The sequence below is a fragment of the Nylanderia fulva genome, unplaced genomic scaffold (genome assembly GCF_048542155.1).
Source record: "Nylanderia fulva isolate GAGA-0341 unplaced genomic scaffold, ASM4854215v1 Scaffold22, whole genome shotgun sequence".
Lineage (NCBI taxonomy): Eukaryota > Metazoa > Arthropoda > Insecta > Hymenoptera > Formicidae > Nylanderia > Nylanderia fulva.
The window spans coordinates 2138500-2166093 of record NW_028190285.1 but is presented as its reverse complement, the minus strand read 5'-3'; the positions used below and the strand labels follow the sequence as shown (position 1 = coordinate 2166093).

General features: G+C 30.1%; 2 protein-coding genes across 3 annotated transcripts in view; one reads left to right on the top strand and one right to left on the bottom strand.

Annotated features, from left to right (window-relative positions):
• LOC114932765 (acyl-CoA Delta12-desaturase) overlaps positions 1-27594 on the top strand; it is a 44630-nt gene that overhangs the window by 4646 nt on the left and 12390 nt on the right. The window contains 1 exon segment of the mRNA XM_029305137.2: positions 22962-23162. The gene's annotated coding sequence lies outside the window, so the exon portion shown is untranslated.
• On the bottom strand, positions 570-20728 carry LOC114932764 (acyl-CoA Delta-9 desaturase). 2 transcript variants are annotated; one of them, XM_029305133.2, is made up of 6 exons: positions 20681-20728; positions 5875-6143; positions 5520-5650; positions 5167-5372; positions 4639-4821; positions 570-4546 (listed from the first exon to the last, which is right to left on the bottom strand). In XM_029305133.2, exons 2-6 carry the CDS (start codon positions 6128-6130, stop codon positions 4180-4182), a joined length of 1143 nt encoding a protein of 380 aa, XP_029160966.2. In that variant the 5' UTR covers positions 6131-6143; positions 20681-20728; the 3' UTR covers positions 570-4179. The 2 variants fall into 2 exon arrangements, with proteins under 2 accessions (XP_029160966.2, XP_029160965.2); XM_029305132.2 differs by lacking the exon at positions 20681-20728 and adding an exon at positions 15606-16823.

Genomic DNA, 27594 nt, shown 5'->3' with positions numbered 1-27594 from the left:
ACATCCGGCGAAAAGCGTCGGGATCGTAAAACATTCATGACAAACTTTTGGCAAACATTGCTGACTATCTTGTCGAAACTGCGCACACACGGGAATGTTATCGCGAATTACAAATACCGCAATGCACGATCGAGCAATTCCAGGTGGTATGCAGCGTGAGCATGGCACGAAGATCTAGAAACAACAGAAATTTTGCAATCCAAAGTTACATAAACGCGCGCGGATGTCGCAAAGGTGTGACCCATTCTAGGAATCTTCGTGATTAAATAAAGCAATTATTAGCACTGCACGCATGCTATACGATTTTTAAAATTGCTGTACAATCATTTCATTATCTCCATAAAACGTGCGACTGGACTTGAATAATAATAAATAATAAAATTATTTAATTAATAATTAAATTATTTTAAACGAAATTAATAAATCTACACATATACACGCATGCTCATGCACACAGATATTATTATACAATAATTATATCTATAGAGTATATATATATATATATATATATATATATATATATGCTCACACACATATGATGTGAGACAATTGATTTATCAGTACCAAAATTTGATGTATCAATAACAATAATTTATTTATATTATAAATACAATATAAATATATCGATATATTGTCTTAGCAAAATCTATATATGAAACAAGAACGTAAATACAACGAAGTGTCGTTTTATCCCATAACGCGGCTTATCTCATATATATTATATATGTATCATATATATATTATAAGCCACATTTTATTTCCCCTACAAACTATGCTTTTAAAACTTATAAGATTATCATGTTGGAAAAGAAAAATTATTTGTAACAAAGTGCCAATTGTGTGCTAATTTCTTAAAAAAACGATATTGAAGGTAGAAAAATTGTGGCTTCTCACAGAGATTTCGCACTTGGATCAGCTGTAATCTACGAATTTGTCAAACAGTTGTCTCAATCGTAGGGGAGGATTCTAAGTCATCACAGATATAAGTATATATAGATATAAAAAAACACGCGCACGAGTGTGCTGGTACAATAATATAAATCCAAGTATATAGAGTCAGATATTTAAGATGATATATGTATAGAGATTTCGCGAAAATATATCAATCAAAAGATAAAAACAGCCATATAGAAAGGTCAGTGTAAGACAGAATGAATTTCGTGAATTTTTCGTAAGCTCCAAGTTTTCCTATCAATTCTTATACAGTCACAATTATATTCTTTCACCAATACGTTTCAATATCAAAAAGATGAAGCACAAAGTGAAATTTTTAATATACATAAAAAATTGTTTAATAAAAAATGACAATCGAACTTTTTTTTAAATTTATCGCTTAAAATTCAAATTAATAATTTAAATAAATTTGTTGTGCGTTTCGTTAACAATAAATCAGCCTCCTTGTAAATTTATAATTTAATTTAATTTATTTATTCGCATGTGCGTAAGATACTAACTAACAGAGGTATTTAATGAACAAAACGTTTTAAAATCCCTGCATCCATCGAATAAATCTCCTTCACACATATACATTATTGTGGAACGAACATCGTTACAAATATACAGTTTCGCAAAACTCCATGTGGCTATACTTGAATGATTCGTTCGTGCGAGATTATAATGATCTCTGTCATAGTGATCTCCCTGACTGTAACACTTGGCCGATTAAATCTGTTTACGCCCGCTTTTTCCTCATTCGTTATAACTAATTGTTATGATAAAACGATGCGGACTTTAATTGCGTGTCGCGCAATTGGCATTACGCGCTCGAACAATGCGCTTTCGTAACGATCGCCTTGCGAAATCATTACTCGAGGCCATATCGGACTTAAATCCAGCACACGGCGGATTATTTACGGAAGACAGACAAAATTCAGGTCCGCGACACGCGATGTGTGTCTCTCTCCTTCACTCTTTCGTTCTTCTTCCTCTCCCTCTTGAATTGCTCATTAATTAATTACATAAGTACGACGGTCCAATTGCCATCGTATCATTTATGAAGTTGATTATGTCAGAGTTTACTGCCAATCGCCGATTTCTAATGCGTTTCTATTATGTGCGACACAAAAATAATTTTGCGCGCTTAATTACGATTGGAGAATATTACTACTGCGATATGATATTATTATTATTATTATTATTATTACAACATTTGATAAATATGTCAATGTTAAATAATATCCAGCGATAGCAGTGTAGTATCAAAAACAAGGTTTTACATATTTTCTGCAATTAAGAATGAAAGAAATCTATAATTTTCTTTTTTTGGATAATTTTTTTCCATATTAAATTAGCTTTAATTGTTATTAATCGTGACAATCACAATGAAAAATAGTACAACAAAAGTACGACACGATACCATGGACCCTTTATCGCCATTAGTTTAAAAGAAATTAGAGGTCAATTAAAGCACAATATGAACGTTCACTAGTACAAAGTTAATGTGTGAGTTATATATTCTGCTATTCATCTACGTAATAGTCGTTAAAACTTGAAACTATTAACCGTCTCTCATATATATACGAATTTCTTTATCATCTTAATAATATCCGCTTTTTATAAAGCGTAATAGACATTGGTTTTCATGTTTACATTACTGAGATTAATTCTTTAGGCTCTTTATATTTTAAACTATACTACTCGATATTATAACAGTGTTAAAAATCGATTACGATAACGCGCTCTTTTGCATTGTATAGTTATTAAAGAATTGACCATGAGATTTTGAAACAGTCTCGATACAAACTAATACGACCTAAAGTCAGTCATTCAGAAGGCCACAAATGAATTTGATTCCTAGGTACATAATTTGATTGTACGAAACGCCAGCACGCTGATTCGAATCGTCGTTCGATTTTTTTCGGCAACTCGTTCATATTAGATTTAATATTTCACGTCACGTCTTGTATTGTATTATTCTTGAGTTGGTACGATGACAGATGTGTGATATAGAATATTCCAACATTTTGTTTACGTGTCTTTCGATGAATTTCAAGTATGTTTTTACTCGGTGTAAATGTTAAAATTTTTCAGTCTTTGAAATTAAATTCTTATGTACCTAATTCTCAAGTCACAAGTTTGCTCTTGAAAATGAAATTCTACTTCGAGAATTAGATAGAGAATAATATTTTATCTATTTTTGCATTTTTACAAGCTCAGTTCTCGGAAAATATCGTTTTGATCAACTACTCATAACATAAAAACTTATCTATTTCTTAATTTTTTTAAAATAAGCAAGTTTCAAAAATATATAGTCAAAAATGCATATAGATAAAAAAATAACTTTGTAAATTTGATTGAAAGTCTCAATATTAATTGTTTTCTCTATAAGATCTCGCGAAACTTCAATTGATTTTTCATAAAAGTCAAATTCATTTCATCAAATTTTCTTCAAGAGAATACTACTTCAAAATGATGTATAAGGCGCTTTTTGTGGTCATAGATCCTCGATTGGAAACATTTCGATCAATCGATCCTAAAATCCGATCGGTCCGAGAAAAAGTCGCTGTTGAGTCCTAAGATTTTTTTATTATTTGTTGTAAGATGATCGAATTTGTGACGTTTTTCAACGGCCGATTTGAAGAGAGAAACGATGTAACAACATATGAATAATATTATACAATAAATATTAATTGACGTTGTCAAAACAATTGATCACTCTTCTTTGGGCGATTATTTTCTTATGTACCAATGCTTTTCTTGTGCAATGGAATTTCATGTATAGCGAACATGCATATTCGACAATTACATTTTTTTATCGATAATTGACGTATAAGATGATAATTATTTTGTATGTTTTCCACTACTTTTTATAGATTTATACAAATTTACATAAAATTGCATTATTAAAATCACTTCTCGCAAAAAAAAAACTGAATAATGCAAAAATAATATAAGACGTAATAATATAAAAAAATGGATTTAATACTTAATTAAAATTGCAAATTGGAATAATTATGAAGAATAATCACGTGTTTTGTTATTCAAAGTATTCTGAAAAATGTAGCATCATCTTTGTGTCGCAACAAACGTGACTTTGCCATTGACTGTGTAATTTGAATTGGATACTGGTAAAGGAATAATATCATTTTTTCGTCATTGGTGTCGACATCATCAATCGGCAATTTGTCGAATATTTTACGCATGTTCTATATAACATGTGTCTGGATGAACCGGAAGCATTTAATCTCCCTTGTTAATTATCTCGACCTTTTGCATGTCCTCCGCTTTCATATCGGTATCACCCCAGCCCCATATAGCACCATCGTGCGTATGATGATGCGCATTGTGATCGTCGGCCGTTCGCTCATACTTGCTACCATCACCTGTTCTAGTAGCGCGTTTCTTCACCATGTTGTGCGCCACGGTCTTCAAATCATACGCCCAGCCGATCCAGGCAAAGAAATCAATGAAAGCCGTGGTGAAGTTGGTACGATAGTTTCCCAGCTCGGCCGCCTTGTAATCCCACGGAAATACGTGGTGGTAATTGTGCCAGCCTTCACCGAAGGCTCCGATGCCGACGCTGTAGCTATCGGTGGGACTAATGGAGCTGCGAAAAAAGAAAATTGCGTGAAACGCTCGTTCCCGGACAGGAACAGGATTATCATGACTGTGACGTATCGGGTGTCTGATAATGCTCACTTGTCATACGGTTTCACGCCCCAGATGTGAGCCGCGGAGTTCACCAGCCAGGTCAGGTTCAGCGAGAGCGTGTATCTGAAGATGGTGGCGTACCACGCGAACATAGGTTTCTCGTTCCAGAAGTAGCACGGTATCCAGGTGGGCAGCAGGAAGCAGAAAACCGGCATCAGGACAATATACAATCTGTAACATATATGTCAATTTATTCGACGTTGCCGGGCAATGATGGTGTAAGGAATTTAGAAACGGTCCACAAGTTTTTGAAAACACCTTACATTTTGTACGGTTAAACGATCGCTTGGCAGCGATCTGTGCACATTTTTTTCTATGAATATATCGTGGGATATTTAAGTGACATTTTTGTATCGTCATTTAAATGTCTTATTATATATATTCGTATAAAAGTCTGCACAGATCGCTGCCATGCGATTATGTTTAACTGTAAAATGTAAGGTGTTTCCAAACTTGTAGAGGGTATTGTATCTCGTTGATTGATTTCTCAAGCAATATCTTCTTCAATGATCGTACCTGCGTTGCCATACGACAACGGGGTCCTTCTCGAGATCACTCATGTCAATTGTAGCACCCTTGCTGATGACGTCCGGATGCTTCCGGATCAAAAGCCAGCCCATATGAGAGAAGAAAAAGCCTCTCTGCGCGTTATGCGGATCGGCGTCCGTATCTGTGAATTTATGGTGAACTCTGTGGTCCCTTACCCATTCGTAAATGTGATTCTGCGAAACGTAATTGCACAATTATAATAAGAACTCCCTTAAAAATCATTTCTTTATATTAAATACACTCTTAATATGAACGATCATTTTTTTTTTAATTTTTGATACAATATATTCATTTACACACAATATTATTGGAAAACTTACCTGGAAAGCCATGGTCTGGAAAATCATAAGAATAACTCTCATCGGCCATTTCGCTTTATAAGACCGATGAGCCCACAATCTGTGAGCACCTCCTGTAACACCTGTAGCTGCCAAACTTGCGACTGCGACAACTAAAAGGACAGATAAATCAAATGAAATTTAATGACAAAACGTCACGAGATCTTTCAAAAGTAATCAGCAATTGTTATTATTTTTTTAACCACACAACACGAAATCTACTAATTTATGCATTATATCTATATTTTCTATTACTTGTTCTTTCAAATTAGTTGATTGTAATTTAAAGAGAAAAAACTAATTAAGCATTTATAAAATATATATAAATCGAACGTACCCCAAAGGAATGTGTAAGCTTTAGCAGCCACTATTACAAGATAGAATCCATAAAGCGCACCGAGATGAAGATAAAGGAAAGCTATCACATTTCTCCAAACGATTTTCCATTGATATTTAAGCATCGAGTTTTGTGTCTTTTGCACCGACAATTTTTGCGTCACCGTTTTCTCTGACGCGGTTTTTTTCTGCGACACATCCTGCTGGGAAGCTTCGAGGAATAAAGTCGCTGAATTACCGAATAAATTCGGCGCCATGTTGCTGAAATATCTGTAACAGATATTTATCGTTGTAAAATTTCAGAGAGCTATACTCTTTTGTGTGTCACTTCTCGATACGATAAAAAATTATAACAAAGCAAAAAGGTGTAAGGAATATACAATATATTATAATCCAAATACATAATACCTACCGAAATTTAGAATTTTAAGCAGATGGTTTTTAAAAGAAAGAAACAAACAAAAAACTAAAATTTTGAGAATATACTTGCAAGACTAAAAGTATGAATCACAACAATCTATAGATAATTCGCTAAAAATATATTATATAACATATATTAAATTAAAAAAGCACATTGAGTTTTGCTTAAATCACTGATAATGAATTTCTATCTTTTTTCTGAATGCAGATATTTGAAAAGCATTTAACACGTTTTAGAAAACTTCATCTCGATTGAATACATTATCCGATGATTCTTTATGCATGCCACGTATTTTTATGGCACAGTGTTTATAGCGGAAAAACATAAAAGATTACGAGAAAATATGTATCCTTGTATCTCATTTTCTCATATCATTTATATTTTTACATATAACATTATATATTCATAATATTCTCATATACAATTGAATATATTAAATAATTGATATTTGAGAATAATAAAGAAACTTTTTCCGCTACACTGACAAGATAAATGTGAAGAAAATCTAAACCTTCACATATACATTTATTATTCACACGTCGTTAATTTCAATGATTAATTATACGAATAATAGTTGGAATATCAGCAAAAGATCAATATTGGTGTAAACCTGAAAATTTTTTGCGATTATTATGGGCATTCCGCTTTTTCTTCTTCTCTCGTGTTGCCACATATACGTGTTAAATAGCGAGAATGACGGTATTTCCATTGTCACATCGGCATTAGCCAAAGATTAACGGCTCTTTGATGGCTCTCGACGTGCAAAGTCTAACGATCTCGTTACGGCTTTCCAGGACATTGTGTGCGGTTAATGTGCCATATACATATGTGTGGAAAAGAGATTTTTTTCGACTTCTCGTGCTTCGACTTTCGACACGTCAAAGGAGCGCTAAACCAGAGAATAATATTTCTGAATTGTAGAACAAAGTAAAGTGCGGTCGAGAATAGCGATGGTGGTAACGATCCTTGACGACGAAGAAGCGGTCTGGCAACGCCAGATTGTTGCACCAGAGCAGTCTGGTAATCATCAGTTACGTTACATTAACGTGCAATTTGATTGCGGTTCAGCGAGAAACGGATTTCCATTTTATCGCGCTTATTTCCATGGTAACGTTATGCTCGATGATTAGAGAGAATGATAAATACTTTCATCTCTATAAATATTGTGTTTCAAAACGCATCGTGAGATTCAAAGATTCGATCATTAAAATTATTACGTCACTCCCCGAACGATTTTTTATAAAGCTACGAAATTATAAACCGCAAATTTATTAACGAAATCCTGCAGTCAATAATAAAATTCCTCATCTCGCAGAAGATGAAGCGAGAAACGAGCTTCGATTATTCTCGATAATTGGTAGCAGCGAGAAAGTCCCGATAAGATGTTCGGAAGCTTAATGTTCTTAACTAACGCGCTTTCGTGTTCACGCTGCGTTTTACGGTTAATTACGCACGAAGTAGCCATCCCTCCTTTTCGTTCTGCGACCCTGAAGAAGATACGAGTTATGTAGGTGCCCCACTTCTAAATATTCCTTACTTTCTTACGGCTGCGTTCTCTCGTCGAGAGCCTACGTAACTTAACGGAACTTGATTCGCGATGGACATTCTTCATAGGCTAAAGAAGTCTAATCTAAGTCGTCATCCAAAAAATTTGATCGTCACGTCGTAAAAATTGATGATAAATTTACGTGCCTCACATATATGTATATACCAGGATTGAGAAAGCTATTTTGTAAAAGTCTAGTTATACATAGTTACAGTTTTTGTCACTGAAAAAGTATCTTGTTACAGTTAACAGTTACCGACTTTGAAAAATATGTTACACTTATTATAACTCAAAAAATATAACGAATCGCGACTTTTCAATTACTTTTGAAATTAAAAATGAAAATATATTTAATATATTAAATTAATACATATAATAAATATATTAAATTAATAAATTGTAATGTAGATTAACTTCTTCTATAACACAATATTTAATATTATTTACTCAGAATAAAAATTATGGAATTCAGATTTTTCAGTTAAAAAATTCATAAAATTTTAGACAGTCGTAACTTTTCGAAAAATTGTTAGGCCTAAGTTTTAAATAAACTAAATATTAAAAAGTAACTATTAAATTACTAGTTACCAAAAAATGTAACTACATTAAGTTATAATTATAGATGCAGAAAAAGAAACAAAATTAAGTTATAGTTATACAAAAATTTAACTGTAACTTACAAGTAACGAGTTACTTCTCAACCCTGATATATACGTATATAAATTTATCTATATTATATATATATATATATATATATATATATATATATATTATTTTAATACTTTTTTGGAATTTATTTGTAAGTTAAGTGTCATTATTAATTAGGTCGAAACTGTGTTATGGATCATTTATCGAGAAACGATACATCCTCTTTGAAGCATTTTTGACAACTAATTTCTTTTATTTTCTTTGGAATGTCGATCTATAGAATGTTGAAACACAATAGACGATGCAGTTTAAAATTGTTCATAAATCGTCAGAGAAAAAAATTAAAATCTCTACAATGAGATTAGACAAAATATATCTATCGTAGAACATTGAAATTGCAAAGTCACTTTCGCTCTCATTCATAATTAATGTCTGCGATATTGTCATTGCACAAGTAATGTTGTGATAATTTTAGAATGACTAATTTTATTTATGTAGATTTTTTGCTTACTTGTGCATATAATGAATAACGAAAATGTATATATCTCTCTCTCTTCATATTTTTTATGTATATAAGATATACTTATGGATTAGCAAATTATTTACGTAATACAATTTCTTTACTAAATAAAAATGTGTTATCATATAATTTATTTTAATTTATATTATAATTAATTAAAATTTTTTTGTTTCATATATTTAATTAAAGTTTTTGTCCGACACATTTTTTGATATGATAGTTATTGTAAAAATATAAGTTTTTTGGCGGTTAAATTCTAGAAGAAATTGTTACTTTTTTAAATACTTTGTCTCCAGATTTATAAAAAAATGGTTTTTATTTCATAATCTCTAAATATCTCATAATTTAATCAAAAGAATATTTGGAATACTTAAGTTCTCTTATCAATTATAAAAAAGAGAGGAGCGAGTACATGTGAATTATTTTTTACACATGACTGCAGATATTAAAATAAAAATTTAGATTTAATCATGTTGAAAATGTTCATGTGTATTTCTCTTAAAAGATTATTGATATTTTCACAACGTTAACTGTTAATCATCGTAGACATTCGAGATAAGAATGCAACAGAGTTTGAGCGAATGGATGGTTGACTGACGCCAATATTAACTCTTTAAAGCAAAGAAATTTGTGCTCTTCTTCGCTAACGGTATGTCGTAAATTTTTATTTAACTATCCAATTTATGATGATATGGCTACATAGTTAGAAGCCTTTCAAACTTCATGGAACTATCAAAGAGAAAGCCATATCATTTATATTAGAATATTAGTGTATATCTTCAGATCTAAATAACAGAATAAAATATCTAGAAAAGATCAATAGAAATTTATCAACCACGCGTGAAAATCATTATCCGCTATTAAACAATAAGCATAAAGCTTATATTTTGATTTATGATCCACGATGAAATTTGGGACAAATTTCTACTTACAATTTCTCAGATGTAATGTAGAAATCATTTGACAAAAATCACACTCATGATTTATTCATTCATGATAAATCGTCTGACGCTAATTTTAAATGATCACTGATCAAGTTAATATTGAGAAATTAAATTTTACACGTACTATTTTCAAAGGCATACACTTGTGTTTAAAATAGCGAAAAAAACTACCATTATAATCTTCTCGGTTGAATTTGCCTCTGTATCATTAATTGGTCTAATTAGAAGGTTAGTTACGTTTGCTATTATCTTTGATTGGCATATTCAATTTTGCTTTTCAATACACGTCATCGACAAATGTCATTTTCACCGTTCTTCTTGGATGAGTAAAGAGAAAAGGTCCAACGTGACGAGGGGTTAATTACAGATTGGCTATAAGTCAGTAGTACAGCTATCTCCTCGTTTTCTGCAACAATATCGCTGCCATACAGATGGTAAGGAATAATCCTTGTGAAAGCGCTACCAAAGGCATATGGTTTCTCATAATCGCCATGATTTGAAATCTCGTTGATGACTACAAGACTCAGCAAAAAGCGCGATTAATATTAAATTGTTTTACAAAAATACTATTACAAGTTAAAATTGTATTCTAAAATAGAACAACTCGTGTTTTTTAAATTTATTTTTTTTATTTTTTTTTTATTATTTTTTTATTATTAACATATCGAAAGAAATGCTGGATAAATTTCAAAATAAAATTTTTCTGAATTCTTTTAGGCGGATCTAATCAAATATATAAAATTACATATGTAAAGACTGTTTTTAAACAACCCGAAATTAATAATTAACATTAATTATGATAAAATGAAGGTTCCGAATTAAATGGTACATGCTATTACAAGGCATACTCCTGTCTGCTATAAAGACGCATCATAAAAGTAATGCCGAACGTTAATGCATTTACGTTGCGTACGTTTCTCTTCTGTATCGCAGAGTCGCAATCAGCACGGAGGAGTGCCAGAGATCTTGTAGTAAAAGTGCTCGCGGCATAGCTTCGAAACGGTACATGATGTAGTTGAATAGAACACGTTGGTAGACGCGGAGAAAGGGGACCAACAGATGAAAGATGTTGGTGAAACGAGGAAGAACGCATATAAGTAATGACGGCGCGCGCAAACAGGAACAGGTTCTTCGAAAAGCAGGCCAATGGCGTCTTTGAGGTCATTGCCAATCGTGGATTGGAATCCCTAGTCGGGCTCGGCACGAGTCACCCAACCCGAGATCACGTAGCACTTCACGTTTTCGATTACAGACCTGTCGTGATTTGTGAAGAAAGTCACGTACGAAAAGCTCACAACCATGTCGCAACACACGGAAGAACTTGAAGACTCGCTTGCGAACACGCGTCTGTTTTCTTTTTTTTTTTTTACATTCTAAATTGAAAAGATGATAAGCGTGTTTTTTAAAAAGCAATTAAGTTAAGAAAATCAAAGCTAATACTATGTGCTTCTAATTATCGGATAATTAGAAATTTGATACATAGGAAGTGATTTTTTATCTTAGGTGTTAATAATTAATAATAAATTTAACAATTTTTCAAACCGCAAAGATAAATTGAGTTTCGCCGATGATCAAAAAGAAAGCAGAAGATATTAAAGAAGAACATGACCTACTAATCCTATGGTACATGATGTCCTTTCTCAAGATTGAACGTGTACTGCTACACGAAGCGTCAGATAACTCTCATCACAAGTTATCTTCGAGACGCGTTTTATAAATCAATGTAGAAAGACATCGAAAATGTCAAATATAATTTTTTCGTATGAGGTTTTATTTTTTCGAGAAAATGGACTTCAAAAATTTGAAAAAATTAGTAACATAATTAAGCTTTTTTGAGCTTGACCAGTTTTTAATGACTTTGTGTCATGCATCATTGAATTCGTTCCGAAAACAATTTTATGTATTAATATATTAATATAACGGTATACAACACTTTATTTAGTAAAGCAATTTAAAATAATTACATTGAAAAATTTACATATAAAATAAAAAGAAAATGTGTATTATTTTAATAGAAAGAATGTTGAGTAGCTTCTAATTTGCTATTTTCATACCCACCTTAATTCGATAATATAATACAAAATTGTGCGAGATTATTCAAGTTTATAAAAACGCATTTAAAATTTAAAAATCGACACATATTTACGTTTTTAAAAATCAATTTGCTCCAAAACAAAATGTTGAAAAAATTTTAGTCTACATCTTCAACTTATTTTTGCTCCTTTTTTAAAAGGATTCACTCATAAAACACATCGAAATTTTATTCAACATGTCTCTGCGCACATAAAGTATAATAATTCACAAGGACGTCATCTCGGAGACAGGAGTCTTCAAGGAGCAACTGAGAATTTTCTCATTGTTTCCTCTAACAGTCTTTTATGTCCTTCTACATAATACGATTACGAGACTGGGGAAATTGTGTAAAGCAATGCGCGTAAAAATTACAGAACAAAGTCGGTACAATTGCATTTCGAATATATTGTTTGTGGTTTAGCTCACTCGTTTAATCAATAAATCCGCTGTCGTTCATGAATTATTTTTCACGATACTTTTCTCAATATTGGATTAAAATAAAACACTAAAAAATATCACGTTTGAAAATTAACTGCAATTATTTTAATTAATCAATAAACACTTTATTCTCTCAAAGTAATGAATAGAGACTGCAATAATATAAATGCACTAATAATACTATCGAAATCGATATAATGTAAATGTATATTCGATGCGATAGTTTTCACTAAACAATGAATGATAATCTATTGTTTTCCTATATTCTGTCTGTAAAATCATCTTTCTTTCTCCATTTCCTCATAATTTTACTTTCAGTCGCACGGATTGCGCATAAACGAAACTCGAGCACGTGTTGCAATGTAATTATGTAGCAGCGAAATTGCTCTCTCTCTCTATTCGCGTAAACCGCTCTGCTGTTTTAATCCTTAACTGCATTCTATTGCATTTTGTCGCAAAACTGTACTGTGCACATTGTCCATATGTAAAGTATGTTAACAAGATTATTCTAACGTATTATAAAATCATTGCATTGTCCCATATGTCAAAAAATATTAAATATCAATCTAAGAAAAATTTATATGAATTTCTTTCTATAAACTCTAATAAAAATACATTGCTATTGCGTATTGTGGATGATAATTAACATAATTTTAACAAAAAAAAAGGATAAGCGAAAAAGAGAAAGATGTGAGTGTGTTGCATAAATTAAAAATTATTATATAAATATATGATTTTTTTCAGCACTTTTGTTTTTCAAAATTTTAAACATCTGACAATGAGTAATTTAATTAATATAAGAAGTTTGATGCTCACAAATATGCATTTTATCTTTCAGCGTCTGTTAATTACAAAAAAGATAACCGCAGAACAAAAAATAACGAAAACTTGAACCGGCTAATTGTAAATGTATGTAGCTCAGATATGCATATGAAATTTCAATTTATTCGTATTATTATAAATGTAAATCTTATATTATTATAAAAATAACATTTCCGGTGAAAATAAATATAAGCATACAAAGCATCCTTCTTTCTGGACTAATTCATATACACTAATTATCCTTGAATCTAATTTCATTCTACGCTACACTATCTAATTATACTCAAAATCGAATGTAATTCTTCAATGCTTGTTCTTTTCACAATTATCCACACATAGTTTGCAGTGCTTGACTCTTAATTAGCCTAATTCTTTTTCCTGATCTTATATCATAATTTTATAATTAAGCCTCATACATACATATTAAAAAATAAACACATCGAAATTCAATTCAATCAGCATATTACAATACAATGCTTACATTACACATAACCAATTGTTATGCATATGGAGGATATTGATTAGAAATTTTTGCGAAATTTTATTCTTCTACTCTAATAAGCAGGACAATCATTCAAGAAAGTGTGTCGTACAGGTGAGAGATGCAGATGTTGCATACATAAAAATCATTTGTTATATTTAAATATATTATATAATATATAATATAATAAATATATATATATAATATAAATATATAATATAAATATATAATATATAATTTTTTGTACGTCTATTCTATATTCGCCGACATTTTGAGTAATTCGAGCTAATGTAAGAAGTTTAATGCTCATAAACGCATTCCATCCCTCCACGTAACGGGTCTTGAATATGTGGACAATACCAAACTAAAGACAAAGCCCACTAAAAATGTCAATAGTGTGTACCTACAGCAAAATGTTTCGGCATTCATGTGACAGCGTTATGTTGTACAGCATGTGCCCATTAGGAGGAATCTCTGCAAGATTCTATTCTTTGATTCCACTCTGATAAGCAGGACAACAGCTCATGAAAGTGTGCCATATAGAAAATTTGTTGGCGCGACAAATGGGAAAATTTTAAATGCATCAGCAGAGAAAGGAATCGCGGATTCTTACCGTGCGAGCTTACCTCGAGTTGCAAAGATATGAATCCGCGCTACTAAATGCAATTGAAAGGATGCGAAAGTAAACAAAGTTACGCGTTATACGCACTCATTCTTGCATAGGGCATTTAAAAAAAAATTATTCGCACAATGATCTTTATCAATTCTTCGACCGATTCCGAAATCCGCCAGTCGATATCTGTTCAACGAAAATGTCGAACCGCATACAATGTAAATTTACAAAGTCAATATTTGAAGAAGATTCACACTAAGAAATTTCAAACAAAAATTAAGATCGTGTAAAAATTGTTTCCGAGCTAATTGTAAGTTCGGAGAAGATAGATAACGACGGATTTTTTGTTTAATCTACAAGAAATATTTGTTAACAGATTTTTTTATTTGAAGTTTACTTATAAACGTCAAATAAAAAATCTAGTATCAAAAATAAAAAAAACGTAGTATAAATAATAACCGCGCTTATAGATTCTTCGATTTAAAAAATTTTTCATTTAAGTTTCTTTAGAAAAAAATCTTCGCGCTTCACATGTCACGAAATTACAATTGTGTGCGCGATAGAAGATATAATGTATATTAAAAATAATTAGGCATTTCGAGTATCAATCTATAGCATAACGGAATTGTTCGCCGAATTCTTTTGTACTCTTCAAAAGATTCTCTCATTTATTATCTAAAAAATACCCGTTAGTCGTCTATTTAAAGGCGACGAAATGGAACAAATGTTCGGATAACTGCAGCGTAATCGTCAGTAATAAGAACTTCGCATATAAATATACACAACAGTGTACACTATATGTAATAGTAATAACTTAGAAAAGACAGAATATCGAACAAATTGTATACATCAAAATTTACAACGTGCTAAAACATTTTTACGATATATTTAGAATTGCGCGGCTACTTTTAATTAAAAAAAAATTTTATTAAAATAATTAAAAAAAAATATATATGTAAATATACTATAAAAAATTATAATTGTTATTAAATTATTATAAATATTAGTCAACAATTGAATATGAAAGCTTTAAATGTATACATATACATAATTCAATTGCAATGAATTTGTCGCTAATTATCCGGAATATGTGTACCACCCTTGTATCTCCCTTAAGACGGTGATTATATTTGAGAATTTCGTGCCTTGTGAGGCATCAATAAGGTATATCGTAAATTAAAATAAAAATTTGGAAAAAGCTCGCGACGATAAAACAGACGACTTACGGGCGAGTATGAACGAGAGCGCAGCTTCCTTCCGGCGAGGATCACGATAGCGGGTTCGATACTGTTCACAGAGACTTGTTCTTCCTTGAATGGATGGTCCGGTCTGGTAGCGAGTTCACTACGAAATACCGAGATGCTGGAGCGTATGTCCCACTTATCAGCTTCGCGCCGTCTCGCGTAAAACGACAGCCGTCAACGAAACTTCTCCCTCTCTCTACCCTTGCTTTGTAGCGATTGTCCTAAAAAGCACGACTGTAAAAGGATGATCCCCCCTACAATTTCCTTGCGCGAAGAGTACGGGAGGTTCTCCGGCGGAAGTGTCATAAAAAGTATATAGCGCAATTCGTTTTTCAATAGTTCGATTCATAAAACGCGATTTTTCTCATTGTTATATGCTCTAATGACCCAGAATTGACATTGTGTGCTTTGCCAATCGGTTGTGCCGATTCGCCAATCGATCATTTCATTGTATGCAAATCGCACATTTATGTATTTTTTTAATCTTCATTTTCATGGTAATTTGCAAACCTTCCAAAACGTTAGAATTGCTATAGTATTCATCGAGCTTAATTTTTACAAATGTTTAAAAATTTTTTTTCTAAAGAACTTTATTATTGTATTTGAATCAGTCAGCTGTTTCCTGTAATAAATTTGCAAAGAATTGTTGGTACCAGTACACCCGTAAACATTCAATACGGATCTTCGCGTGTTTTTCAACTTCAAAACTCGACAAAAACAAAAGTGGTGTTGTTTCGAAATTTGACGAAAATATAAGTTACATTCATTGTTTAGCGAATCCAGGAAAAAATTAATAACGCTGTATAAATCATAGTTAATAGATGTAACGACCATAATACAGAGAGAATGAAAGCTCCATTTTGCGGTTTTCTTTTCCAATAACGAAACCTCGGTACAGAAACGTTGGAAATTTAAACATGAAAATTTTTCGTTTATATGCATGATATTATGCATGCAGGATTTTTTTGTACACTTTTGTATCAATTTTGTAATTTATTTCTACTTAATTACGGCCTTTCATTTTTTTAGCATATCCTTAAAAACATTACTTTTTAAAATCTATTTCGATAAAACTTATAACAATCAAGTTCAAAGCTTAGAATAAAAAGATCTTAGACTCCATTAATTTTATTTCTTCTCGCAGAAAATTTCATGTGCGGTACTATCAAAAATTGTTCAGATTGTTTGATTTAAATTAATATTTCGTTATAATAGTTTTACCTGTTTATATGTAAATAATACGATAATAATTTACATAAAATTAATTTTGCAATTAAAGTTTTTTGTTATATATTCTCTATGTCATATTTTTTATATTTACATTTAGTTTTTGTCAATTAAAGTGTTCTGTAATATATTCCTACGTAACAATAATATGCTGTATATCATTTACATCAATTTTAATCTGATTTAATTACCAGCGATAAAAATAGCCGATAGATTACAAAAGTATAATAAAAGTATAACAAAAGTATAATAAAAAGACAAAATAATAATATATTTGACTTGTACTTATTTATTGAAATAATTAAAATAAAGAATTATATTTTTAGTCAAAAAGAAATTAAAAAATGGCAAGAGCCAGTGTAAGAAATAAGACGCATATTTTTACAGTTATAAGTATATAATTAGCATACATTTCGATCTCTTTTTGTTATAATAAAAAACATAATGATTAACAGAGATGATATATAACTTTGCAGCGCAGTCAAACAAAAAAAAAATTAGTTATTAAAAGAAATAATATCAAAGTCGTTTTATCAAAAACAATAGTAAGTTAAAACATATAGCTTAAAAGATAATATAGATTAATCATCTTCGAGATGCATCACTTCCTAGTTGTCAAGATAGGAAGTAGGAAAAGAAAAAAGATTAAACAGAGCTGCTTATTTGACTTCATTTGTATTTTTATACAAAAGAACGCAAGTATGAGTTTGAAAAAAATTTCCGAGCTAATAGATTCATCTTTCAAGTTCATTTTTTGTATGAAAAAACAAATTAAGTCAAATAAACAGCTCTGACTAATCTTTTTTTTCCTACTTCCTATCTTGATAACTAGGATGTGGTGCATTTCATTAATGAAACATTTTATTCTTGATCGATCATTAATTGTACACATATATACAATTATTCATACTTTGTTACAGATTTATTAGACGCATTAATATATTTTCTTGTACACCTCAGATTTTTTAAAACTTTTGTAATGTAGTCAAACAAATAAAAAATTAGTTATCAATACACAAAAAATAATATCAAAGTCGTTTAATCTTATTTATCTTTGCTTTTTTGTACGATGTTTGTATCATTTATTTATATAGCTTTAAGACTTGAGTATTTCTTGCATAAAAATGTACATAATACTGCAGTTTGATTGCATTGTGAATTTATTTTTGTAATCTCCGTTATTACGTTTTTTATTATACTTGTGTCAAAAATAATTTAACAAAGAGATTGAAAAACATGTGGCAATTATATATATAATTTTAATTTTTTTTACAATAAAGTATATGCGTTCTATAATATTTACTGCTCTAATTCTACTATTATATATTTTTTTATTATATTTAAGAGAATCGTTTTATAATTGTTGATTTTAGTTTATTTATTTGTAAAAATAAACGTTTTGAAAAATATATATTTTTTTACTATTAACACTAGAATTTTTATTATATATATTAAATATAAAGAAAGATATTAATAAAAAAACTTGCAGAGGTATAATCGGATTTCTGGTAAAAAGATTAATGTATAATGTTATTATATTCTGATTTTTAATACACACAACAATAGCAGTAGTTTTTTATTTCGTTAATTCTGTAGAAATTGTATTGATATTAACATTGCAATAGTTTTAAAAATTCTGAGGTGTACAAGAAAATATATTAATGCGTCTAACAAATCTATAATAAAGTATGGATAATTATATAACTGGTTAATTGGCATTAGATCTAGAGTCATGTCTTTGAATCATTCTTTTCCGCTGCGTGAAAAAAAAGTCACTTTGATAAAGTGCTCGCGACGTTAAAACAAAGTGAGAACGGTTTCACATCCGTCTGTCAAACATTTGTTGTGCATAAATTATAAATTGTCAGTGTGCATTAGCTAATATTGAATTCGAGATAAAAAAACAGATAGAGTAACTTCGTCAAGATTATCCTTTCCGGTTAAAATTCCGATGGCAAAAACAACGTCACGTTAGATCTCATAAATTGCGATTAGTATCGATCGAAAAAATATATGTTTAATTTTATTAATTAAATATACCAGTATCGAAAAGAGAAGTGCAAACAGCAATCTAATATTTGGAAAAAAATATTTTAAAGCTTAACTCTCAAGACTATAAATATTATTAATATTTAACATCATTAATATGTATTGCGAGAATTTATGAAAAAAGGGGGAAAAAGATAAATTGTTATGAAACAGCGAACAAATAAGTGTAGTAGACAGGTCGGGTCTTTATTTTATTTATGTTATTATCGAAATCTTTTAATCATTTTCGTGATTTTTTGTGGAATTGTACTATATGAGAAAAGAGCTTTATGGCGCATTAATTCTATTTCATTTCACATATCGTATAGTAACGTGATGTTGCTTGACGTACAAGCGATCAGAAATATTGAAAACAAACAATCTCCCGGAAAAATTCTGTTGACAGTAAAAAACACGTAACATGAAGTATTTAATAACTCAGACACGTAGCACAAAAATTAATAAACAAGTAATGTATGTAATAAGCAAATTTATGTTTATATGCATAATATATTTAAAAAGCTGTGCAATCGGATGTACACAGCATCTTAAAATATATAATGTTAATGTTAATGTAAATGTTAAAATTAATTTTTGTAATAATGAGTTAAATCTAGAAACTTTTTTTCAGAAATGTAAAAAGTATTGAAATTATATGAAAAATATTGAAAAATATCTAAGCAGATAACAAATAATTGTAGGGTAATCCACAAAATATTACACGTTTCTCCTCTAATCCTTTGAATCTTACAGAGAGAAAAGACAGTTTGTGTATTAAATATCCTAAAGCAATTAAATCTTAAATGATCTTTATTTGTATTGATTATTATCGAGATGCATGTGCAAAGTGCGAGATGCAAAAAACAAGAATGAAGATGTTCCACTTTTGAAAATAAGCACACAATTCGACTTATAACTTCTTTGTACATAATGTAGCTTATCGTAAAGCTAGCTGAATTTATTGCCATTAAATCCGGTATTCAGTGAGGTGAACTCAGCGTACTAATTTGCGCGAGAGTTTCGAGAGATTTTAAACGCTCGAAGCAATAACACGATTATGAGAAAAGTAAACTGTATTTTTTGAACCTTTGCAAAATTCCTAAAAAACTATATTGATTTATAAAAATTGACTTCTGCATTAGCCAATGTTAATAATATAATATTAAAAAAAAAACGTTATACTGAACGTCGACTTATTTGTTCAAAATTAATTCGCACTCATGAAGAACTAATTAATCAGTAGTACAATGCTTATATATGCGGACCGAAAGAAAATGCAAATGCTATAAATATGTGTAGTAAACTATATAAACCCTAATAAATTAATTCCAATATCTCCTAACACACCTCTTTCTCTATATATATAATTAATTAGACTATATATAGTGAAATCACGTGAATAAATATCGTCGCACTCGTGCGCCGACAAGTCGCACATATACAATAGCACGTAGAATTGTGTCAGAATCAAATCGGAAGGTCTCGATTCGCGACGCGATTACCGGTCGGCCAGGTGAAAACAGTAGTGATCGATTTACGAGAGAATGAAAGGGGAACGAAAGCGAACGAGCTTGTGGACGACGAGGGCAGGCGACGCAACCCTTCGCGAATCACCCTCGCGGGCAAGGGTCGCGCAACCCATTCCCGGAGGGTATCTCGCCCTCGTCGATGTCAGGAGCGCGAGCCCGGTCGCATCTTCGCGTCACGCCGAAACTCTTCGCGAAGAGTGCATGCGCGAGCGAGTGCGAGGTGCCTCGTTCGCGAAAAATAGCGGATAGAAAATGTGAAGGAGATATACAGACCGGATGGTGCCGGCTGGTCCGATTGATCCGCAGCGCCACTACTGCCATATCTGGGTCCATGGTAGAGAGGAATACCCGCCGTTCTTTCGGTCGATAAACAATGCCTACGAGAGGGAGAGAGAAACAATGCACGATTTTCAACTCGCTCTCTACAAAATTTCTAATTTTTCGAAAAATCCAAAGTCGAGTTAACTTGGATTTTAAGTTGGATAAATTGATTTCGGTTGGTCTTTTAGCTGGAGATTGAATTCGAACTTTGATTTTATAATATCTCTGCGGAGTAATGTCGTGATAAAGCCGATTTTTATTTTAATTTCAATGATTTTAATTTTCATCAAAATTTCAGGCTGAGATTGGATTAAGTTTTATTACTTTGAAGTTTGAATGCTGATATATTTTAAATAAATTTTCACAAACTTGTCAGTCAAATTTTTTGAAGACGAAAACTATGTCGATGAATTCGAGAGAATTAATAGTAATTATTTGTAAATCGCAATCAAACAACAATTGCAACAATATTACCTTCTGATCAGTGCTGCCACGTGCGGTACTGATCAAAGTGGCAAATGCAAGATGATAAGAGAGATTACGTTAGCTTTCTTTTTTAATTATTTCGACAAATTAATTTGATATTCAATTGTTGAAAATTATATTAACAAAATATTGCATCAAATGAAATTCGTCTTTTGATTGCAATGATACAGCAATGATTATAAACAGTTGTATACGCTGATTTTATCGCATTACGTAAACTATTCCAAAATTATCCAATTTTTTTAATAACATATTTCTAACTAATTTGAAATATTGATTTTTAATTAGCAAAAATGTTACAGGAATTTTCCAATTTTTGTAATATTATATATTATTATAAAAAGTTTTAAATAACAATTCTGTTAAAGTATAATCTTTATTTTAAATTAACTAAAAAATATATTTCGTTATATCGCTTTAATTCTGCAACGTTTCATTTACTTTTCTTTTATTATTACTTATTTTATCAATTCTTGCTAAGAAATTTCTCTAAATTAACTGCATTATATATTACACATAAATAAAATACACACATACACAGTCGTATAGTATATGTATATATTCCTTGAAATTATTTGAATTGCAATAATTACATACATTTTTAGAGAATTATATGTATATTGTATATATATATATATATATTCTTTTTTTTAATTTAATTGTTAAAAAATTGTGAAGAGTATAAAAAAGTAGCATACAAACAAAAATATTTTAATTTTTAGTATGTCCCAATTTAACAGAACAAAGAAGTTAAATTGACATTCTTGCTTTAGATGAAAAAAAATAAATAGTTACAAAGCATCAAAGGCATGCAATTTTGTTTGTAAAGCCAGTCATGCTTAATGAGCCCGATTGTCGCATTGTGAACAATCGGATAACAATAGTGTGCAATGATGCATTCTCACAAGTTCCCTGAACCTTTGCAACACGGGATATATACGATATCGATCGAAACTATCATTTTGTTCTCAATCTGTCACGATGCACTCTAATATGACGCTGACTGCATATCAATAAATGAGTGAATCAATTTTTCTTTCAATTAAATATATGTATTCAAGTATATACATATATGTTATATATTAAAGTATATGCTCATATATATTTTTTGTAAACATTACATAAGATGTAATTTTCTGATAAAATTAATACAAGAAACAATTTAAGCATAACTATTAAATGTCTTCGTGACTATGCTTCAAATGAAAATTCTATCTAGTGTCTGCTTGAAAATGAATAAATAGAAACATTTAGCTATACATTTGTATCCTTTAAAACTGAATTTAATGGTATATCTTATATCTCTTTAATTTTTCTTTTTCTTTCTTTATTTTATATGTTGTGCTCCGAAATGTAAACTTGCTCCAAAATTGATAAAATTTATAAATAGCAAAATTGTAGCAATTTCTATCATATGTACATAAGAATGCATAAATTAAAAAAAGGTATACTTGTATTTTAATTTATATGAGATAATATTTTCAGAGAAATAAAAAAGATAGAGTGTCTGTTTTACCAAGTCCTTACAGAATTATTTCAAAGAATTGTATGCAATACACGGATGTCTTGCAAGTAATCAGGAGTACAGGGGCCAATGAAATGTTGACGAATAAATTATATTCTTCCTCTTTCTCCCTTTTCTGTCTTAACTTCAATATGCAGCTCTTTACATTCTATTGATATATACGTAATATACTTTTAAAAATTTTATTTTAACTATAAAATTTGCTTTTTCTTTTTCTTTTAGTTTCGAATTCGTGCATCTTCGTGGTGCGCCATCTGCAACAGCAAAGACGAGGAATCTGGCGCCAATTATGATGCGGCTGGCGATGTCCCTAAACGGGGGAATGTGACGTCACATGGAAGCCGGCGTGTCGCGTTCAGTTTGCATTCGTGCGCGCGTTCTGTTGGCAGCCGGTGCGGCTTTTCTCTGGAATTTTCCATTGTGGTGAGTATCGATAGCAAAACGCATATATAAAGTCACTCTGGTCTCAAAGCATAATTTAATTTGATTTAATTTGATTTCGCTCCATTTTAAAAGCGCGCAAAACGAAGGAATGACAAGAATTTAAAAAACACACATGCGGTGTGATAGAATGAAAAAACAGTGTAATCTTTAAGATTTTGAGTATTTCACACGTGAAAAATCTGCACCCGAATACACGGTGAGAGGATAAATTCGGATAAAATTCTATTTTAGTCACAGATCGCGAGAAACACTAATCGTAGGCGCTCTTTGAACAGCTGATTAGCGACACATGTCGCTGAAAATAACGCTAATCATGAATCTCGCTTCGTTATTTATGCCTACATATTATTTTTTAATTAATTGTTGTCGCCGATTGTTTTAAATTTTGCGCAAAAAAATAGCGCTTAAATTCAGAACGAATACGAAATCAAATCTGAATCGGAAATGGAGTCTGGGTTCGCGAGAAGGATTTTTATTGTTATCTTATAGATTACAGATTATAGAGAATTCATAATATCCTGTTAAATCATATGAGAAAGGAAGAATATAAGAGTCGCGTTATATTCTTCCGGTAAATATGCACCGCTTTCTCAGAATCTCGATTTGTATACAGTTAGATAGCGAATAGGATACAGTTAAGATTACACACGAGGTACACAAATGCTGGAAATCGTTATAATATTCGGGTAACTTTCACACGACACATTGACGGAAACGCGATGGACATAATCTTTTTAATCGGTGAAAAATATTGTTGCAAATTTGGAAATTATTATATAGTTGAATTTCGAATTAATTATACGTTGAAACATTCAAAGATAAATCTCTCGGATATTATCTCCAATTTTTATTTATTATGCTTTTATTTTTATTTTATTTATTGCATTTTTCTATATTAATCTTCTATATTAATCTCTTCTATATTAATTTCTATATTAAGCTCGACACAAACGAAAGAAGATATTTTCCGAAATCGCAAATGATATAACGAGTAAATATTGTCGAACAAATCGAGATAAATCGAAGCCTGCCGTCAATTTAGGGTCTTAACGACCCTAAATTGTAATATTTAATAGTCATATATAATTCTAATGACAACAAATTATTAAAATTATGCGAAATCCTTAAGCGAATTCTTATTCCTTTCTATCATTTTGTCTCTAGAGAGCGAACGAGAATTTAAGTCTCAATTAATTTCAACACAATGAACATTTATAAACACAATCATGGTTACAGTCTATATTTAATGAACAACGTCAGCACTCTGAATGATTTTTTTTTTTTCGAGAGTTGATTATTTCTTACACTTGATTAATCGATATTTTTATGTCAATATTTTCTATTTGATATCTTTATTTTACTGAAGATTAGATTGACGTATTTTCTACATCAATATAATCGATTTTAAGTATCCATAGTTTTTAAAAATAATCGATTTTCAATATAATTATGTATTTCTATTTAAATTAAAAAAAAAATTAAAATTAAAATTAAAAAAAATAAAAAAATGAAAACACAGGATGTTATTCATAAGAACGTTAAAATTTAATTTTTATTTTTTATTTAAATTACGGATTTAATTTTAATTATGGAGGTTAATTTTACAATATTTGATATGTATTTCTATATTAATTTTATATAATCAATACTTCTAACGGTACATTTGTTGTAAAAAGACGCGCTGTATATCTATATGTCTTGAACGCATACAATCACCTGTATATACTTTTTTTCACCGTTATTTCCACTTAAAAGTGAAGAGGCACTATATGTATATATATATGTATAGAAATTAGGTACTCCGCGTCTGAAAGTGAAAGCATATATACATCCCGCCATAATATTGTCGTATGATTTCGAGTCGACTTCTGAAATCTTTAAGATCATCTCCCATTGATACTTTAATTTTTAATATAATTATCATCTTATTTTAAATATAATGTTAATTTTTGTTATTTTAATACAGTTAATTTATGTGCCGAAACTATATATTTACATGTCTGAAGATTGAATCAAAATAAGTTAAATGTTCGTATTGTCTAGATGCAAGTAGTTCTGGTCAGTAATCGTTATATCATCAAACATTATAATCATTTTTGTTCTAAAGATAAGATAAAAATGTGACACAATAAAATATCGCAGAGAATTGCGTGACATATAATAGATTATAAAAACACATACGTCTAAAGTTTTTAAGTACAGGTATAAAATATTTATGTTTATATAATAATGGTAATCTCATTTATTATATAATTTTACCTTTATATTTGTACTTATACTTTGATCTACAAAATAATTTTTATTAATTGGGAGTTAAAAGTGTATATGTTTAGAGATAGTGCGTATTTCAACTTCCGTTAAATTTTATTGAAATACTTAATGTCACTCTTGATATCGATATATAACCTTTTAACAGAAAAAGAAACAGATTATTATTTAATCATTTGTAAGTTTATAGTTCAATACGTTGTTAATTTTAACATGCATAAATGTTTTTATGTAACATCATTACATAATTATATTATTCATTAATCATTTAGAATCTCAGAAGTGAGTGATTACAAATCAAGTAAATAACGATAAATTTCAATTACTTATTGAACAAAATTAAAATTGATCTAAAATTAAAATGTTTTAAACGGATTCTATAATTCATAAGAAAATTTAGAAAAATTATGAATTCTAATCATAATTTTGTGTCACGTAATATAGAAAAAGTAATTAGAGAAAGTAATAAATATATATATATATATACAAAATACAAAACATGCACAGATACATTAAAATTAAATACATTACAGTTTAAATTAATTTAATTTAATTTGTTGTCGCATATTTTACGAGACATCTATAATGAGTTTAAATAATTTAATTGTTTTTTATGAAAGAGATTTGTCATTGGAATTCCTAATTTATATTTTATATTTATTATTTCTATTATTATTTTTTATTATTCACTAGAATTTGTTTGAATGGAATAAGAGGATCTTTTATCTTTTCCAACAATTCTGTCGTAAGAAATAAAATATGGTTAATTTCTACTTACTATTCTATATATGTCTGTTATGATTCATCGTAATATAAGTTGACTTTTAAATATTTGTTTAACTATGACAAGGCACTTGCTTGTTATATACCTTATGTAACATATGTAATAATGAACAGTAAATTTGAATATAAGATTCACCTAATGAATATGCAATTCTAAACTTCTGCATTTTATATAATCCTGAAGGTCAAGCATTTTATATTTTTTAATGTTGTTTAATATGATATATTAATTAATTATTTGAGGAGAGTCTCTCTTTTTTCATGCTTTAGATGCATTTTCGATATCACGGCTACATTAAAAATATTTTTCTGATGGCCGATACAAATACGGATATAAAAGGGGAATCAAAGTTATGAATTAACAATTTAAATTTTATTATAATAGATAAGTACTGCAATTCTGAACTCACGTCTGAATGCACTCAATATCTCAAATTGCAAACTGTGTTTACTATTCAAGTTAAAATTTACCATATGTACATATTCCTAGCGAAATCTAATCATACAATATTTGAGAGGAGCAAATATTTTTTCATCTACTAACAATAAGTATGACAAATCTTTTTTACAATTAGAACAATAAAATCACTTATTAAACTTGCTAGACATCTCGTAAAATTTGCATATAATTTGCATTCTAGTGCGATACAAGAAAGAGCAAGATGTAAAGCTTTCTCGAACACATAGGTATGCTGTTCTAAAATTTTTCTATAGAGCGACTTTATGCAATTATGCACTCTTTTTGAAATATTTCACTCATTAACAATCTGATACAACGACTGAATCGAATTTGAATTTGTTTGTATTTATTAGCTTTGGTGTGTTTCACATTTGACATGCAATAGTGACTTTTTTGATTTTTTAATATTATTTGATATTCGTATTTGTATAATGAGACAATGTTAGAAAGTTCTCGGTATAACAAGAATTGATAGGATGAAGAACGACCTGGCCGTGAACTGTAAATTCCGATTAAACGCAGACGGTAGATGAAACGAAGACGATGCTACGTGCGAAGTGGGATGGAATGGATCACTTCATGAATTGTAGAACTAAATTGTCATCACGACGTGACGCTTGTCTTTGGCAACAATACTTTTCTCGTCTATTGATCGCGACAAAATGTTGCGTGAAAGCGTGCGAAACAGGATTCTCTAATTTACGCTTCTTCCCGTAAGCACTCCGTCACGCAAACAATAATGCATATGATTTAATTAAATTTTCTTATATACTATGTAATATACATTACACATTACATTAATATTTTTTATTACATTAAAAAAAATCCAATATGTGTATTTTGTAAAATTTGCTCATATCGGAAAAAATTAAAATTTATATTCCCATGTCGTCACGTATC